The sequence below is a fragment of the Ovis aries genome, chromosome 3, assembly GCF_016772045.2.
Source record: "Ovis aries strain OAR_USU_Benz2616 breed Rambouillet chromosome 3, ARS-UI_Ramb_v3.0, whole genome shotgun sequence".
Classification (NCBI taxonomy): domain Eukaryota; kingdom Metazoa; phylum Chordata; class Mammalia; order Artiodactyla; family Bovidae; genus Ovis; species Ovis aries.
This window is the reverse complement of record NC_056056.1, coordinates 32,551,187-32,568,831: the sequence shown is the minus strand read 5'-3', so window position 1 is coordinate 32,568,831 and position 17,645 is coordinate 32,551,187. Positions and strand designations below refer to the sequence as shown.

Sequence of the window (17,645 nt, the reverse complement as noted above, 5' to 3'; positions counted from 1 at the left end):
TCAACAGAGAGCGTGTGTGTGTGTGTGTGTGTGTGTGTGTGTGTGTGTGTGTGTGTGTGTGTAAGCGGCTGGCTCTCAGACTGGGCTCAGAGGACCATGACCTTACACCTCACTCTGTATTCTGTCCCTTGAGGCCGTTCCTTTAGAAAACACGTACCGTACTGGGAGCACAGCTCCGCCCATGCACTCACCTAAGTCCCGCTGGGAACCTTTTCCCTGCCAGCAACACCAGAGCTGTGGTAAGTGCGGTAAAATTAGACACGCAGTAGGGGCTGGGAGCTCTGGGGACCCGCTGGTGCTCCTGCCTTATACTCACTTAGTCTTGATCTCCAAGTCCTCGTGGCTGGAGTGGCACATCTCACTGAAGCGAGACACGAAGAAATCGTAGCTCCGATGGTAGGACGGGGTGTCCTCCTCGATGTTGGCGAACTTCACAAACTGTGTGTGGAAGAGGAGAGGGAGAAATGACAGGAAGGTGACCCGCCATGCTCCCCACCTTTGGACTCTGGCACTTGGTGTCCCCAGACCCTTTGCCATAGGAAAGCCACAGGCTAACACATCTCGGGAAACACACACACCCTTGGATCCAGCTCTAGTCTGCTTCCCAGAGCACACTGTGAGATTTGAGAACCAAGTTCTGGAGATCTGAGTACCAAATTCTGCTCCCCTTTCTTTTCTATATGAGACAGGAATCCCTGGCCCTTCCCTGCTAGGTGAGCAGAGAATGGAAGAGAAAAGGGGAGCTCTGTCACTTAAACTCCTGTTCCCATTAACATCCAGAGCTGCCCCAAAAACACAGGCTGAGAGGCTTCGCAGAGCAATGCTGCAACTGAGCAAAAGCCAATCCTAAAGCATAGAGCACCTCCCTAGAAGACATTCTGGGAAATCAGGGCAAATCTGAACTTTGATTAGAAACCGTAACTACGTTTCATTGTGAAAATTTTGAGTATGTGTTGAAGATGCGCCATTTCAGTTCATTAAGTCTTGCTCAGCATTCTCAGCTGCTAGATCCCTTCTGCCATCGCTGTGCTGCGAATTTGCAGTTCTAAATAGGGACTTGATTTCTACCGAGCCCCGCAGAGAAGCGAGAATCACAGACTGAGTGGAGTTAAATTACCCAAAATGAAATATAATTCTTACAGCTTATTTTGCTTAGTACTACAAACAACTCTAAACAGATTTGATTTAGACTATATTCTCCATTATTCTGCCTTGTACTATTATTCAATTTTTACAAACTTTTGTTGGTTCAAAAAAGACATACTGTTATTACTAAAATTATCTCGTTAGTACACTCTCACAATATTCAGTATCATCAACCTGTTGTCCCCATTTAAATACTTAAAAGTTGTTAATAACTTTTTTGGGGATGAAAATTGGCAACCCACAAGCATTCTTAATTATTATAGCATTTTGTTCTTGCAGTAATAAATACACATTTATTTTCTGCTGACTCAAAGATCTCAACATGCAAAGCAAATAAGGAAATCTTTCCTTCAGAGATACATCTAAAATGTATATATGTATTTGGAAGTGATTATTCTGCTATTAGCAACAAATCCAAATGACATTGCTTGATTTATTGATGTCATAATGCAGAAGTGTAGTGTTAATCCATGTGATCACAAGATCATTGATTAGACATAAGTTCGGGAGTTCCAGAAACAACGATAAAGCTGTGGTTTGGCTATGTGATCTTCCTAAACCCTGCAGGCTAGAACACAAAGTCAGGCCGATACAGAGTGAGGGAAAGTCGCTCAGTTATGTCTGACTCTTTGTGACTGTATAGTCCATGGAATTCTCCAGGCCAGAATATTGGAGTGGGTAGCTATTTCCCTCTCCAGGGGATCTTCCCAACCCAGGAATGGAACCCAGGTCTCCGACATTGTGGGCAGATTCTTTACCAGTTGAGCTACCAGGGAAGCCCAAGAATACTGGAGTGGGTAGCCTATCCCTTCTCCAGTGGATCTTCCTGACCCAGGAATTGAACCAGGTCCTGGTGGCTCGGAGGGTCAAGTATCTGCTTGTAATGCGGGAGACCTGGGTTTGATCCCTGGGTTGAGAAGATCCCCTGAGAAGGAAATGGCAACCCACTCCAGTATTCTTGCCTGGAGAATCCTATGGACGGAGAAGTCTGGTAGGCTACAGTCCACGGGGTCGCAAAGAGTCAGACACGACTGAGCGACTTCATTTTCTTTCTTTCTCCTGCGTTGCAGGCAGATTCTTTGCCAGCTGAGCTACCAGAGTTGATACAGAGGTTGGAGCTAAATATGGGTGCATCGCTGCTCTTAACCACCACGGAGATGGTCCCAGGCTTCACTCCCCGAATCAGAAGCCTGGTTTGGTCCATCAGGTGAGAGGAGTCATGCAGCTATGCGGTTCTAACTACAGATCTGCCTCTAACTGGCAGGAGGACCTCTGAGTGAAGCATTTGTCTTCTCTTATGTCTTGGTCTTCCCATGTGAGAAATAAGCAGCCCTTCATTTATTATAGTTCTTTCTTTTACTGATACTCCATCTACTTCAGATATGATAAGGCAGTTTAAGATAAGTCTGTGTATGCAAGAGTGTGTGCCTTTCAAAATAATTGAAACAAGACTGAAGAATAAAAGAGGCCAGTAATAAAGAAGGAGACATTGTTAAAGAAAGACTTGGTCCCTGAGACTTCCCTGGTGGTCCAGTGGTTAAGAACTTGGCTTCCAGTGCAGGGGGCACTGGTTTGCTCCCTGGTCAGGGAACTAAGATCCCACGTGCCCTGGAGCAACTAGCCCACCTGCAGGCAACTACTGAGCCTGTGCACTTTAGAGCCCAAGCTCCACAACAGGAAAACCCCGAGCAGCGCAATGAAGACCCAGCACAGCCAAAATTTAAAAGAATAATAAATAACTAAAAAAAAAGAGACCTGGTCCTAAATATATATTGACTGTGTAGACCCAAATATGTATCAGGAGAATGAATAACTTCATGGTCACTGGTGTGGGAGTTGATAGGCTATGGTGTTTAGAACATAGAGGTATCATACCCTAAGCATTTTATATGTATCAGCTATTTCATTTCATAAAATGACTCTAATTTAGAGAGAGATTATTATTCTTGCTTTGAAGACAAAGAGACTGGTCTCCACAAATGTTACATAATTGCCCAGGGTCCTGCAGGAAAAACCCGGGTATCAACACAGAGGCCTCACTGCAGGTTTCTCCAGCAGAGCTCTGCCCAGAAAACCTCCGGCTTTGCTCTTGATCCTGGCTTCCTCTAGCGCCTCAGACCAAACGACCCAGGAGCATTGCTCTGGGGATGGGGGCAGCTGTCAGGGGGAATGTGCAGAGGATGAAGACACCACTGGAGAGGACCTTGTGTAAACCAAGTCACTTCAGTCATGTCCAACTCTGGGACCCCATGGACTGTAGCCCACCGGGCTCCTCTGTCCATGGGGATTCTCCAGGCAAGAATACTAGAGCGGGTTGTCATTACCTTCTCCAGGGGATCCTCCTGACCCAGGTATCAAACTCCCATTTCTTATGTCTCCTGCATTGGCAGGCGGGTTCTTTACCACTAGCACCACCTGGGACGCCCAGATGGGGATCTTTGTTGTTGTTCAGTTGCTCAGTCGTGTCTGACTCTTTGCGACCCTGTGGACTGCAGCATGCCAGGCTTCCCTGTCCTTCACTATCTCCTGGAGTTTGCTCAAACTCATGTCCACTGAGTCGGTGATGCCATCCAACCATCTCATCTTCTGTCGCCCCGTTCTCCTCATGCTCTCAATCTTTCCCAGCATCACAGTCTTTTCTAATGAGTCGGGTCTTCGCGTCAGGTGGCCAAAGTATTGGAGCTTCAGCTTCAGCATCAGTCCTTCCAATGAATATTCAGGGTTGATTTCCTTTAGGATGGACTGGTTGGATCTCCTTACAGTCCAAGGGACTCTCAAGAGTCTTCTCCAGCATCACACTTCAAAAGCATCAACTCTTTGGTGCTCAGCTTTCTTTATGGTCCAACTCTCACATCCGTACATGACTACTGGGAAAACTTCGACTATATGGACCTTTGTCAGCAAAGTGATGTCTCTGCTTTTTAATACACTGTCTAGGTTTGTCATAGCTTTTCTTCCAATGAGCAAGTGTCTCTGTCTCTGAGGCCCAGAACTGCCCAGGAGGCTACAGCCTCCCAGCTCAGGCTGATTATTCCATTGCCTTGCTCTCTAAGATTCTTGCTCTGTTACAAGATCTGGGGACGAGATTGTACTTGATGCCATCCACAGGGTGTGAGCCCCATTTATTACATTATGAGTGGCATCAGGGCTAATAAAACAGCCACTTTTTGGTACCAGGATCTCTGAGCATCCTTGGGAACCTTTGGTTTGGTAGCTTGATAGGAGGAGCTTCCCTTCCCCAAGTCTGAAAGTTGGACAACAGAGATGATATGGTCAGGGAATGCTGGCCTGAGTATCCCCATGGGTGCTGCTCCAATAAAGCCCACCTTAAGCTGCTCCTGAGTCCTCCAGCACTGATGAGAGGAGGCCAAAATGGAAACTTTGGTAATCGTGGTTCAGAGGATCAAATCGAAGGGCCCTGGTCATGGGGCCACACTCACTGTAGAAGTCCACGTGGGAAACATGCCCAAAGCTGGCTGAGACGGGGGCTGAGACTCTGGGCTTTAAAGCAGAGCCTCCATTCCTCCTATTAGAGGCAGAACAGTGTCATGATTATGAGAAGAGGTTTGAAGCCAGACTACTAGGAGGCTGATCTGAGGCTCTCTGTGCCTCAGCCACCCCATCTGTACAATGGGGCTAGCAAGAGCAGCTACCTCATAGAATTGTATGACCAGTCCATCACCGGTAACAGTTGCCACCCCATTTTTCCCACAGTGGATTTTGGGCTTGCTGTCTGTACTTAATGAGTTTCCACTGGGCCCCTGTACTTGTGTGACCCACTAATGTTTTTAAATGCCTGAAACAGCAGGAACTTCCTGTCAACTTCATGCCGATCACTGCTAGTTCATACCTTAAGAATGGCTTTCGTTAAAATGCTACTTGTCTAATGCATAAAAAATAATAAAGTAGGGCTTTTTGTTTTATTTTTTAAAGACATTGTCACGATGAGGAAGGTCTCCATAGCAACAAATTGGAGACTGTGAAGATGTGACATTTCAAAGGCCATGGGCACTGCTAGAGCCACCCTTTCATGATCAAAGTTTCAGCTCTTCATACGCAACAAAGGGTGCTATGCTTGCAGGAGTTGCTCACCCACCCTCTGGCACAGGCAGGAAAGAGCCACAGTTGAATGAAAACTGAGAGTCACTAAGCGGTTGGGTCAATAGAGAGAATGCAAGCTCCAAATATTGACATTGCAAAACCTGCCCTCCCTGGGTCTGGAAAATAGAAGCTGAGCTGCTGGTCGGCCTTACTTCAGCGCTAGCCTAGTCTCTCCAAGCACAAGCCAGCCTCCTCTTTTCTGTAGTTGGATATCTGAGCCACACAATTTCCTGCTGTCAACAACAGAACCATGGTCTAAAATACTGGGTATTGAGAAACCCCGACTCTTTGGTGGATCTAGGACTGCAGGCCTTTTTACTCTGTTCACCTTCATAAGAAGAAAGTTGTTTTGCTGCACTAAGATGAACCCTAGTTGGGAAAGATCTCATAAACCGCACTTACCTTTTTTTAAAATTAGAGGCTAATTACTTTCCAATACTGTGATGGTTTCAGCCATACATCAATATGAATTGGCCATAGGTATATATATGTCCCGTCCCTCTTGAACCCCCTACCGACCTCCCCCCCATCCCACCCCTCTAGGTTGTCAGAGAGCACCAGCTTTGGGTTCCCTGCGTCATATAGCAAACTCCCACTGGCTATCTATTTTACACATGGTAATGTGTATGTCTCAGTGCTATTTTCTCAATCATCCCACACTCTTCTCCCACTGTGTCCAAAAGCTTGTTCTTTATGTCTGTGTTTCCTTTGCTGCCCTGTGAGTAGGATCATCAGTACTATCTTTCTAGATTCCATATATATATATATATGTGTGTGTGTGTACGTGTGTGTGTGTGTTAATATGTAACATTTGCCTTTCTCTTTCTGACTTCCTTCACTCTGTATAATAGGCTCCAGGTTCATCCCCCTCATTAGAACTGACTCAAATGCATTCCTTTTTATAGCTGAGTAATATTCCACTGTGTATATGTACCACAACTTCCTTACCCATTCATCTGTCAATGGACATCTAGGTTGCTTTCATGTCCTAGCTATTGTAAATAGTGCTGCATTGAACATTGAGGTAGATGTGTCTTTTTCAATTATGGTTTCCTCAGGGTATATACCCAGTAGAACCACACAGTTTGACTTTAACATCCCCTATCCATTCTCCCATCTGCTTTTGTTTATAGCTATAAACAAAAGTCCTGGGAGAAGTTTTCCTTAAAGCCGAAGGAACAGTCGTACTGTGACATGTTGCTGCTGCTGCTGCTAAGTCGCTTCAGTCGTGTCCGACTCTATGCGACCCCATAGACAGCAGCCCACCAGGCTCCCCCGTCCCTGGGATTCTCCAGGTAAGAACACTGGAGTGGGTTGCTATTTGGTGCCCTGCAAATTGTCTGACTGCCGGCCAAGGTGAGTCCCTCCACCTAGGGCACCCTCCCCTGTGTGCATGTGTGCTAAGCCACTTCAATCGTGTCTGACTCTTTGTGACCCTATGGACTGTCCCACCAGGCTCCTCTGTCTGTGGGATTCTCCAGGCAAGAATACTGGAGTGGGGGGTAGCCATTTCCTTCTCCAGGGGATCTTCCCAACCCAGGGATTGAACTCGTGTCTCTTACATCTCCTGAAATGGCAGGCAGGTTCTTTACCACTAGCACCACCTGGGAAGCCCTAGGACACCCTCCCCTGTCTACCCATAGTACAGCTTTCCTCCTTCAAGATTCTTTGCAAAACTGACGGTGGTTTTAAAAACTCCTGGGAAAGCCCAGTGTTGCTGCCCGAAAAGGTGACCTCTCTGGTCCCAAATAGCCCCACGTGCTAGCCAGCCTCCAAGGCCTACACTTGGGAAGTACAGACCCAGGGAAGCCCGGGCTGCTTCTGCTCTGAAACCCTCATCATTTGCTGGGCCTGACCCCTGTGTCCTGAGCTGTTCCCCCAGCATCACAGTGCTGCCCCCATCTCCCTTCATGGAACCCACATTTAGCCTGCTGGTTTTTCAGCAGTGCTGATTTCTACCCTGGTGTGGGAGACAAGAGAATTTCTAGTCTATAGGTGACAGTTAAAACCACAAGAATTGATGAAATTGTCCAGAGGGAGCACACAGAGAAGAGGATAGAGCAGTAACCTTGGAGACCACAGACATTTCAGGGGGACGTGGAGGAAAAGAATCACTCAAGGAAACTGTCTTAGTTTCCTATTGCTGCCATAATAATTTAGTGCTGTAATAAATAGCACAATTTAGTGGCCTAATCTGACACAAATTTATTACTTTACAGTTCTGGAGGTCAGAAGTCTAAAATGGGGGCTTGCCTAGTGGTCCAGTGTTTAAGAATGCACCTTAATCCAGGTTAGATCCCTGGTCCAGGAAGATCCCACATGCCACAGGGCAACTACGCCAGTGTGCGATGACTGCTGAGCCAGCAGGCTTAGAGTCTGTGCTCTGCAACCAGGGAAGCCGACAGTGAGAAGCCCGAGCACAGCAACTAGAGAGAGCCCGCATGCAGCACTGAAGACCCAGTACAGCCAAAAATAAAAGTAAACGAAAAAAAAGTCTCAAATGGGTCTGTAGGGTTTCATTCCTTCTGGACGCTTCCAGGAGAGCATCTGTTTCCTTGACTTTTCTAGCTTCCAGAAGCCACCCACATTCTTTGGCTCATGGCCCCCTTCCACCATCTTCATGGCCAGCAGAGGAGCATCTTCAAACTTCTTTCTCTCTATTCCTGATCTGCTATCTGACTCTGATCCTCCTGCCTCCCTCTTAGAAAGATGGGAGCACATGGAGAATCTCCTTATCACAAGATCCTTAACTTGATCAAACCTGCCAAGTCCCTTCTGTCATCTAAGGTACATTCATGGGTGTCAGTGATTAGGATGTGGATATAGGTAGGGGACCATTATTTAGCCAACCATAGAAACTAAGAAGGATGGGCCAGGTGGGAAGAGCTGGGGTGACAGGGCCAGGAAGTCAAGGGAGTATGAAGAAGGTGCAGTCAGCAGGGAGAAATGCTACCAGAGATAGAAACATCAGCTGGAAGTTGAGTGAAGAATGGGTTGTTTGCATGGTTTCCACAGATTTCTAAGTGCAATAGATAGTAGATAGTGAAGTCACTCAGTCGTGTCCGACTATTTGCAACCCCATGGACAGTAGCCTACTAGGCTCCTCCGTCCATGGGATTTTCCAGGCAAGACTACTGGAGTGGATTGCCATTTCCTTCTCCAGGGGATCCTCCTGACCCAGGGATCGAACCCGGGTCTCCCGCACTGTAGGCAGACGCTTTACTGTCTGAGCCACCAGTGCAAAGACACACACACAAAAACTTTTACAACTGAGAGAGTTGGCTGTCACCACCCTAACTTGGGATGGCACTTAGCATCCATAGAAGTGGGCTGCCAGACACTTTTGCCCCTTTTAGATGCTCAGTGCCCAGCACTCTCCATGAAGCGTTATGCCCCAAAGGTATTTAACTGCATCCAATCAAACATTCAGACCAAATTCTAGTCTGTGGGAAGTATAGGAGACAAGAGAGCAAAACGAAGAACACCGCAAGGAGATGTCAGACAAATCCAGAATGTGGGACTTTCTACAAAGTGATGACCTGGCCAACACCATGAAAAATGAAGAGGGATGGGAGAGGGGTTGGGACAGGTTAAGAGACATAAGAGACACCGAAAACAAAATAAACATGTGATCTATACTGAATCCTGATTTGAAAGACAGTAATACAAGACAATGGGGGGACTATGAGGGAAATTTGATTTTGAATCAAATAATTTTTTAAAATCAGGGAAAGATGGCAAGTTTTGTCAGGTGAGCTGAAGGTGGTTCATAACTCTGTGGTTATGCAGAATGTAAATTTTTTTTAGTTTTCTTTCCCGTGTTTGCTTTGTTTCTTTCGTTTTATAGTGGAAGTTTTGAACTTATATTTAGACTAAGGGAAGGAATCAGAAAAAGGGGAAGAGTGGAGACATGCAGAGAAAAATCATGGATGTAGGGAGATTCCTGAGGAGAAGGGAACCTTCGGGGAAGAAAAAGATGGATACAAGTTGAGGGACCCCCAGCAGATAGTCCCCGTTTGCTCAGTGAACAGAAGAAGGCAAGACCACCTCTGAGACTGAGGAAGCAGATTCAGGATGGTGCTTGAGGAGACAACAGGAGGTCTCTAGTGACCACTGAGAAGATGAGAGAAGGCGGTGGTCAGAGAATGGATAAGGAACCGCCGTGAAAGCCCAAGTCAACTTTAAAGCATGCATCTGTAGATGCCCCAGTCCTCACATCAGGCAGTTTTCTGAGGGTGGTTCTCTGAGTGGGGCATTTGGGTGCAGAAGGCAGGGCATGACTGCAGCAGGTGGACAGGAGCCTGGTTCCTGCTGGCTCCTCCTGGCGGGGAGGCCAAGAAAGGGAGCCTCAGAGGGAGCTGACCCTGGGTAGAGGGAAGGGAAGGCGTCTGAGAGGTGAGGTCTTGAAGCGGGGAGGGTGGTTTCTTAGTGGCTCAGATGGTAAAGAATCTGCCTGCAATGCAGGAGACCCGGGTTCAATCCCTGAATTGGAAAGATACGCTGGAGAAGGGAATGGCAACCCACTCTAGCCTTCTTGCCTGGAGAATTCCATGGACAGAGGAGCCTGGTGGGCTACAGTCCATGGGGTTGCAAAGAGCCGGACATGACTAAGCGGCTTTCACATTCACAGAGCCTCCAGGCAAGTCACAGCCCCTCTGCTTTACCGGGAGGAGAGACCTCCCCGCACCGGGTCCTGACATGCTTCAAGAGCTTCCCTCCCCTCCCAAGGGACTCGCTTCTGTGCTGCCTCTGAGTGTTCTTGCCTTCAGGCTGGGGTGCAGTGTAAACACAAAGGGCTGTATGCCACAATCTGAGATGAAAGCACAATTGTTAAAAATTTGGGTAAAATTCACAAAACAAAAAGCGAACCCTTTTAAAGTGCAAAATTCAGTAGCATTCAATACATTCACAATGTTTGGCAACTAAAGCAGAACCCCAAAAGGAAACCCACATCTTGGTCATCCATCAGTCACTTTCTATTCCTGTCCCCCCACCCACCCCAGCCCCTGGCAAACACTAATCTGTCTTCTGTCTCTATGGATTCACCTATTCTGGTATCTCATTGAAATGGAAATACAATATGTGACCTTCTGGTTGTGCCCACCTTCTGGCTACTATGAATCGTGCTGCCAGAAACGTTGGTATACAAGTATTTGTTTGAGTATCTGTTTTCTGTTCTCTTTGGTACATATCCAGGGAGTATTGCTGAGTCATATGGTAATTCTGTATGTTTAACTTTTGGAGGAACCAATAAACTGTTTTCCACAGTGTCTACACTGTTTCACAGCTCTGCTAGCAAGGTACAAGGGTTCTAATTTCTACACATCCTCACCAACATGTCATTTTATAGGATTAAAAAAATATACAAACAACTTAGTGGGTGTGAGGAAGTATCTCTATGATTTCTGACCTGCATTTCTGTAGTAATTAGTGATGCTGAGCATCAGTTCATGTGCTTTTTGGACATTTGTATACCTTCTTTGGAGAAATGTCTACTCAAGTCCTTTGCCCATTTTTAACTGGGTTTTCTTTTTGTTGTTGAGTTGTAAGAGTTTTTCATACATTCTGGTTACTGAGCCCTTACTGTGTATGAAAATCACAAACATTTTCTCTCATTCTGTAGTTGTCTTTAGTTCTGTAGTGTCCTTTGATGCACAAAAGTTTTTAATTTTGAAGAAGTCAAATTTATTTATTTTTTCTTGTTGCTTTTGTTTTTACTATCATATTGAAGAATCCGCTGCAAAATTCAAGACCATAAAGATACATCCATATATTTCTTCTAAGAGTTCGTTAAGTTTAACTCTTATATTTAGGTCTTTGATCTATTTTGAGTTAATTTTTTAAAAAAATATTCATTTGTTTATTTGGCTGCATTGGGTCTTAGTTGTGACCTGAGGACATTTGGAGTCTTCCCGGACCCAGGACTGAACCTACATCTCCTGCACTGCAAGGCGGACTCCCCACCTCTGGGCCACCAGGGAAGTCCTTGAGTGAATTTTTATATATGCTGTGAGGTAAGGATGAAAGTACAAACTTTAAATCCATGATCCTTCATAGTATTTTGTTATTTATACTAGGTTCATTTATTAGATCGCTTATGTAAATAACCTCAGCATTTTCATATTTAATATTTTCAGTTTATCCTTAGAGTGACCTCAAAAGTCAGAGCGCATGGTCACTGCACTGTTCCCAGAACTTACATTTGGACCCACCAGGCAATAAGGCAGGTGTGCAGAAATAAATCTCTAAGCAAATAGTTGAGCTTAGTTGGCTCCATCATCTCCTGACTCCTGATCCCTCAACGTCACCTCAAGTTCAGATATTCTCATTAAAGACTTGAAGGCATCAAATAAATTTTAAAACCTATACTGCATATGATATGCAGGAATGGTATTAGCAAAATCAGATTTTTTGGGGGGTGATGAATTTCAGCACAGCTTCAAACCTTGGGGTGGTCAAGCACAGGCTGGATAAATATCCATTAAGAAAGAAGGAAGAAACAGAGAGAAGTCTCAGGCTTGGAGAGCTGGAAAGAGCATCTTTCTGCTAGCCAAGGTTGCCTCTGAAGCTGAACTCTGAACCTCCTGCAATTATCTGACTCATTTATAATCACCTGTCCTTATATAATCTCCACTGTCTGCAGTACACTAATCATTAGTCAACTGCTCTCTTGCTAATGCAGTGATTCACTGTGATGAGGAATTGAGGAATTTGCAGGATCTGGAATTTTCAAGGCTGTTGCTAACAAAATGCGTACCAGGGGCCAGGATGTGCTGCAGGGAACTCTGGGGCTGGCAGCCACCTGCTTCTATATCTCCCCCTGGGGAGATGCCGTGCGGACACATTGATGAGTGGTTTATCTTCCATTTAGATGTTCTTTTCCAGACTATAGTTATCTTAAACAGGACAAGTGAAATGGTATCTGAAGCAGTTGCCAGGGCAACATGACAAAAGACTTTACCCTTGCTACTGTATATGTAATTTATCAAAGGCAGCTGGTTCACAGAGAGAGGAAAGAGGGGAATAGGTGGTTAGTTTTGGTCTTTGAAAGAAGAGTTGAAAGACCATCTTCTGGTTAAATCAACTTAAGAAGAGGAAAGCAGTTGTGACCTGTGCAATAAAGATTCAGAAAAGTCAGGTTGGGAAAGCTAAGAGCACAAACCTTAAACTTTCCTTTTTTTTTCTGGTGATATCTGTAAAATAGTTGCATGTCAGGGCTTTCAACATCAAGCTGCTTGAAGGCCTAGAGCTGAAAGTATTCCCTGAAGGGAAAGGAACTGAGAGAGACAGCAAGAGATTGAAGAAAGCAACTGGGATATTCAAGCAGGACAGATGCTTAGGAAGTTGGGAGCTCGTTTTTGTTGTTGTTTAAACTTTTTATTTTGTATCAGGGTATAGCTGATGAACAGTGTTGTGACAGTTTCAGGTGAACAGCGACCAAACTCAGCCATACGTATACCTGCATCCATCCTCTCCCAAATTCCCCTCCCATCCAGGCTGCCACATAACATTGAGCAGAGTTCCATGTGCCATACAGTAGGTCCTTCTTGGTTACCTATTTTAAACACAGCAGTGTGTACATGTCCATTCCAAACTCTCAAACTATCCCTTCAAACTTGGGAATTCTTGACACAACTGATAGTTCTTCTCTCCACACACCAGAAGCAGATAGCAGCCACTTGTTCAGGGATAAGTTATGTTACAGAGCTTGGACTGAGTCCAATCCACTCATGGTATCACTGAAAAGCTAGGCTCATGAAAGATAACCTTCTCGAGGTTACCCAGCTAGGAAAGGGCAGAACTAAGCCAGAAGCCCTGCCTCCTGCTTCCCCGTGACCTTTCCACTTACCTGATGCCTCTGTCCTGTGAACATCAATGTATTCTATCTTTGAAAGAAGCACAACCTGGACAGCTTTCAAAGTATGCCCCGTGGAGTCAGGGGCCAAGCTTCGAGGGTGCTGGGCACCGCCTGCTCTCAAAGGAATACCCCCCTTTCTACTTTAATATCTACTGGGGCCCCACCTATAATTATTTAAGGGAAAAATCATTTTTAAACATCAGAAAACAAATAGGAATGGATCATAACAAAGCTGACCCAGAGGTTCTGTCCCACTCTCCCCACCATGCCCACTCTCCAGGGCCCCTCAGACCTCCTTACCGAGTTGGTGCCGAGGATCTGCAGATTGGGTTTCTCTGACTCAAGCAGCTTGGCCACCATCTTGAGGAAACTCTCCACGAAGAGATTGATGCTCTGGCAGTGACAGGCCATGAGCAGCTGGTCCAGCGCCTCCATGGCGATGCACACGTATCTGGGGAAAGCAGCGCCACCACCATCACTCAGCCTCATGCTGAGTACTCAGTGCTCATCACAAAGTATTCAGCCTCACCACTCAATCACCTGCACCACATGTCTGGGACAACCTCGATGGCAGTGCAGTGACCACCTGCGCAGCATCCAGCTAATACAGCTCTTCCCAGGTTGCCATGTCTGGACAGCTGTTCCATCAAGTACCCACTCCAGCCCAGCACTGAGAAGCAGAATGAAGCAGAGCTGCAAGGGAGCCTAGAGGTGAATTCATCAAGCCCCTTATTTTACACACGAAGAATATGAGGACAGACAAGGTATACCATTTCACGAGGAAATTTGAGCAGAAAGAAAACCTAATAACCCCTATCCTTTATTCACAATTCTACTTTCAGAAACAGCAAAAAAGAGGACTGAACCTTCTGCCTGCCAGCCCTTTAACCACTTGATAACAACAATCTCTTTTACTATGTTCTTCTCTTCTCCATGCTAAAAATACCCAGCCCTGGGAATTCCCTGGCAGTCTAGCAGTTAGGACTCTGTGCTTTCACTTCTGAGGGCCTAGGTTCAATCTCTGGTCAGGGAACTAAGATACCCACAAGCAGCATGGCATGACCAAATTAAAAAAAAATTAAATTACATTGAAAAAGTTAAAATACCCAATCCTTTCCAGGCTAGTCTTTGTAGGACAACCCCTAATTGTGATTGTCTTCAATGCCTCTCTTAAATCCCAAGAAAAATGCCACAAATCAAATTCCTACTGAGAATTAGGGATACATGCCTAAACTCAAACCCAACATTTATCCCACAATAGTGACGTAACGAGCATATGGTCAGGTAAGGCATGTCAGGAAAGATACATCCCCTACTTACAAAGTATTTGCATTCTAAAGAAAGCAAGGCAGACATACACAGAAAAAAGGGTTATTTTTAACTTCTAATAAGGCAGCCTCAGCAAAGCTAACCTGGTTAAAAATGTTATAGTTTTCATTAAGGATTTAGGTGTCTGGGGCAGAATGCTAGATGTCTCCCCTAGAAACTATTTTTGCCCTTCTCACTGGTTATTTAGAAGTTTATCTGAACTGTGGCTGCTCATTGGGAACATTTCCCAGCCTCTCCTGCTGCTAGGTGAGGCCACATGACTTAAACATTGCCATTAAAATGAGGGGGAGTGATGCAAGCGGTGTCGAGCATCATTTGCTTGAAAAACAGGCTTGCCCTGTCCTCTGAGTCCTCTCTTCTCTCTTCCTGCTGGTTGTGGAGTGGGGGCAACTGGATGGCAAGAGGTGAAAGCCCCAGATGACCTTATGGAACAGAGCCCATTGGCCCAGACTGGATTATTGCTTGAGAGAGAGAAAAAATACTTCTCTACTGCTGGTTGATTTTCAGTCTCTGTCGTGTCCAATTCTCTGCAGTCCCATGGACTGCAGCACGCCAGGCATCCCTGTCCTTCACCATCTCCCGGAGCTTGCTCAAACTCATGTCCATTGAGTCAATGATGCCATCCAACCATCTCATCTTCTGTCACTCCCTCTCATCCTGCCCTCAATCTTTCCCAGCATCGGGGTCTTTTCTGAGTCAGCCGTTTGCATCAGGTGGCCTAATTATTGGAGCTTCAACTTCAGCATCAGTCCTTCCAATGAATATTCAGGGTTGATTTCTTCTACTGCTGGAGCCAGTATATTTAAGTCTCTTTATACCTAAATAACACAAGTATCTGACAATCAGATTTAGGAGTGCTTTAGAAACCTGAGGGCACAAATAAAAGTAGAACCTGAGCAATCCAAAGCAACTCACAGGCAAGAGAAGTGAGGGCTGAACATGACTGCATCCTGCAGGAGGCGGGAGTCACTCGAGACTCTGTGGATTGCGGAGTGTGGCTCACGTGCCTATTACAGGGCGGCAATCCCTCTACCCGCAGAGTCAAACCCCATGGAACAGAAAAGTACTTCCTGATATAAACAAAATGCAGGCCAGACAGAGAGAGTGGACAACTCCAAACCTACCGGGGTGCTGAGGAATCAGGCTGATGCCTCTAAGTCAAAGCAAGTAGGAAAAGGCCTCTCTTCAAGAAGCTGCCCAGCGTCAGGTTTATAGGCCATGTATATAATAGGGGATGAATTAAAAGATTCATTCTAAGGACCTCCCTGGCAGCCCAGTGGTTAAGACTCCAGAGTTCACTGCAGGGGGCACAGGTTCAATCCCTGGTGGGAGAACTAAGATCTTACCCATGCCAAAATAAATTAGTAAAAATTGAAAACAACTTAAGATACTAGTATCTTAAGTTATTAAAATCTTAAGATCTTGCAGACCCAAGCCTGGCACATTCTGGGTCTACCGTGTAGGTCATGAAGCAGGCTGACTCTTGCAGGGTTGAGGGAGCAGCCTGGGGTGGGGCCCTTCCAAAGGGCTGGCAGGGAAACATGCACATATTCTGGCAATGAAACACGGCAGCTGAGAAATGGGAGCAGGCAGCAGCATGGAATTCTCTTCTTCTATGAATCATCCCAGAGCATGCCAGGTGACACAGTGGTAAAGAATCTGCCTGCCAATGCAGGAGCTGCAAGAGACGCAGGTTCAATTCCTGGGTTGGGAAGATCCCCTGGAGTAGGAAATGGCAACCCACTCCAGTATTCTTGCTTAAAAAATTCCATGGACAGAAGAGCCTGGCGGGCTATGGTCCATGGGAGTCACAAAGAGTCAGACATGACATGAATCATCCCAGCGTCCTTCAATATAAAGGGTTTCACCATTATTTTACAGAGTTTAAATGAGGGAAAGGAAGGGACGGGGTGGGGTTTGGCAAGAGAAGAAACTAGAAGGCCTCCCAAACCCCAGAGCTTAGATTGCTGCTTTTCCTTTTCCTGTAAAAAAATTCCCAGAAAGTCCTGATAAGGAAAACTGTCCTTTGCTAGCCAGGGGGAGAAAAAGAATTGTCTAATTACCAGGAGTGGAAATTTTGATGGAAAGTGAAAATTATGGTAGAAGTGAAACTGAAAAGTAAATGAAGTTTAAGTTCCCTTCTTTTTCTTGAAGATTTTTGTTTTCTTTTGATGTGGATCATTTTTGAAGTTTTTATTGAATTTGTTTCAATATTGCTTCTGTTTCATGTTTTGGCTTTTTGGCCAAGAGGCATGTGGGACCTTAGCTCCCTGACCAGGGGTCAAACTTGAACTCTTTGCATTGGAAGACAGAGCCTTAATCACTGGACCACTAGGGAAGTTCTAAAGCCCTGTTATTTGAATACATACATGCTGTGTGCTCAGTCACTTCAGTTGTGTCTGACTCTGTGTGACCCCATGGACTGCAGCCCGCCAGGCTCCTCTGTCCATGGAATTCTCCAGGCAAGAATATTGGAGCAGGTTGCCATTTCCTTCTCCAGCGGAGCTTTCCAATCCAAGGATCAAACCTGCATCTCTTAGGTCTCCTGCATTGGCAGGCAGGTTCTTCACCACTAGTGCTACCTGGGAAGCCCCTTTGAATACACTCTCTTTCAATCCTCATCTTTAATCCTAACACTAGGGAAGGAAGGACTGTAATTGAGAACTTAAACTTTTCAAAGTATCTCAAAAGACTAGAAGTTAGTGGGATCTTGGAACCTCCTAGTTTAATGCTCACTGCTTTGGTCCTATCTTACAATAATCTTCCTGGGTACGTCCTATGCTTTATATCCATAATCTCAAAGGGAGAGAGCACAGGCTTCTCAGGGTGATGTTCACTGAGCAGGACTGGGACCAGATCAGTCTCAGCGGAGATCTAATCTGAACTTGGGATCCTGAAAGGGATCCAGTGTAATAATAGTTCTGAGAAATGGACCTGACTGGGTTGTTGGAGCAGGGTGGGGAAGGTCGAAGGTGAAGACTAACCTAGGGGAGAAGGCCTAGGCAGAGGCCTAGGGGAGAAGGCCTAGGCAGAGGCCTAGGGGAGAAGGCCTAGGCAGAGGCCTAGGGGAGAAGGCAAGAGCGGCACACAGACCACAGCAGCAGGGGATGACCAAGGGTCTTGGATCCACTAGTAGGGCTTCCCAGCAGAAATCAAGGAATCTGGGATGGACTGGAGTTCATGGGCAGTAACTGAGGTTAAGAGTGGCCAG

General features: G+C 45.8%; 1 protein-coding gene across 7 annotated transcripts in view; it reads right to left on the bottom strand.

Annotated features, from left to right (window-relative positions):
- EFR3B (EFR3 homolog B) overlaps positions 1-17,645 on the bottom strand; it is a 96,607-nt gene that overhangs the window by 31,522 nt on the left and 47,440 nt on the right. For all 7 annotated transcript variants that reach the window (XM_004005730.6, XM_042245873.2, XM_042245874.2 and 4 more), the window contains 2 exons: positions 13,406-13,556; positions 317-438 (listed from right to left, as the gene is read on the bottom strand). In XM_004005730.6, coding sequence (XP_004005779.4) covers positions 317-438; positions 13,406-13,556 — 273 coding nt within the window. The remainder of the gene's footprint in view (positions 1-316; positions 439-13,405; positions 13,557-17,645) is intronic.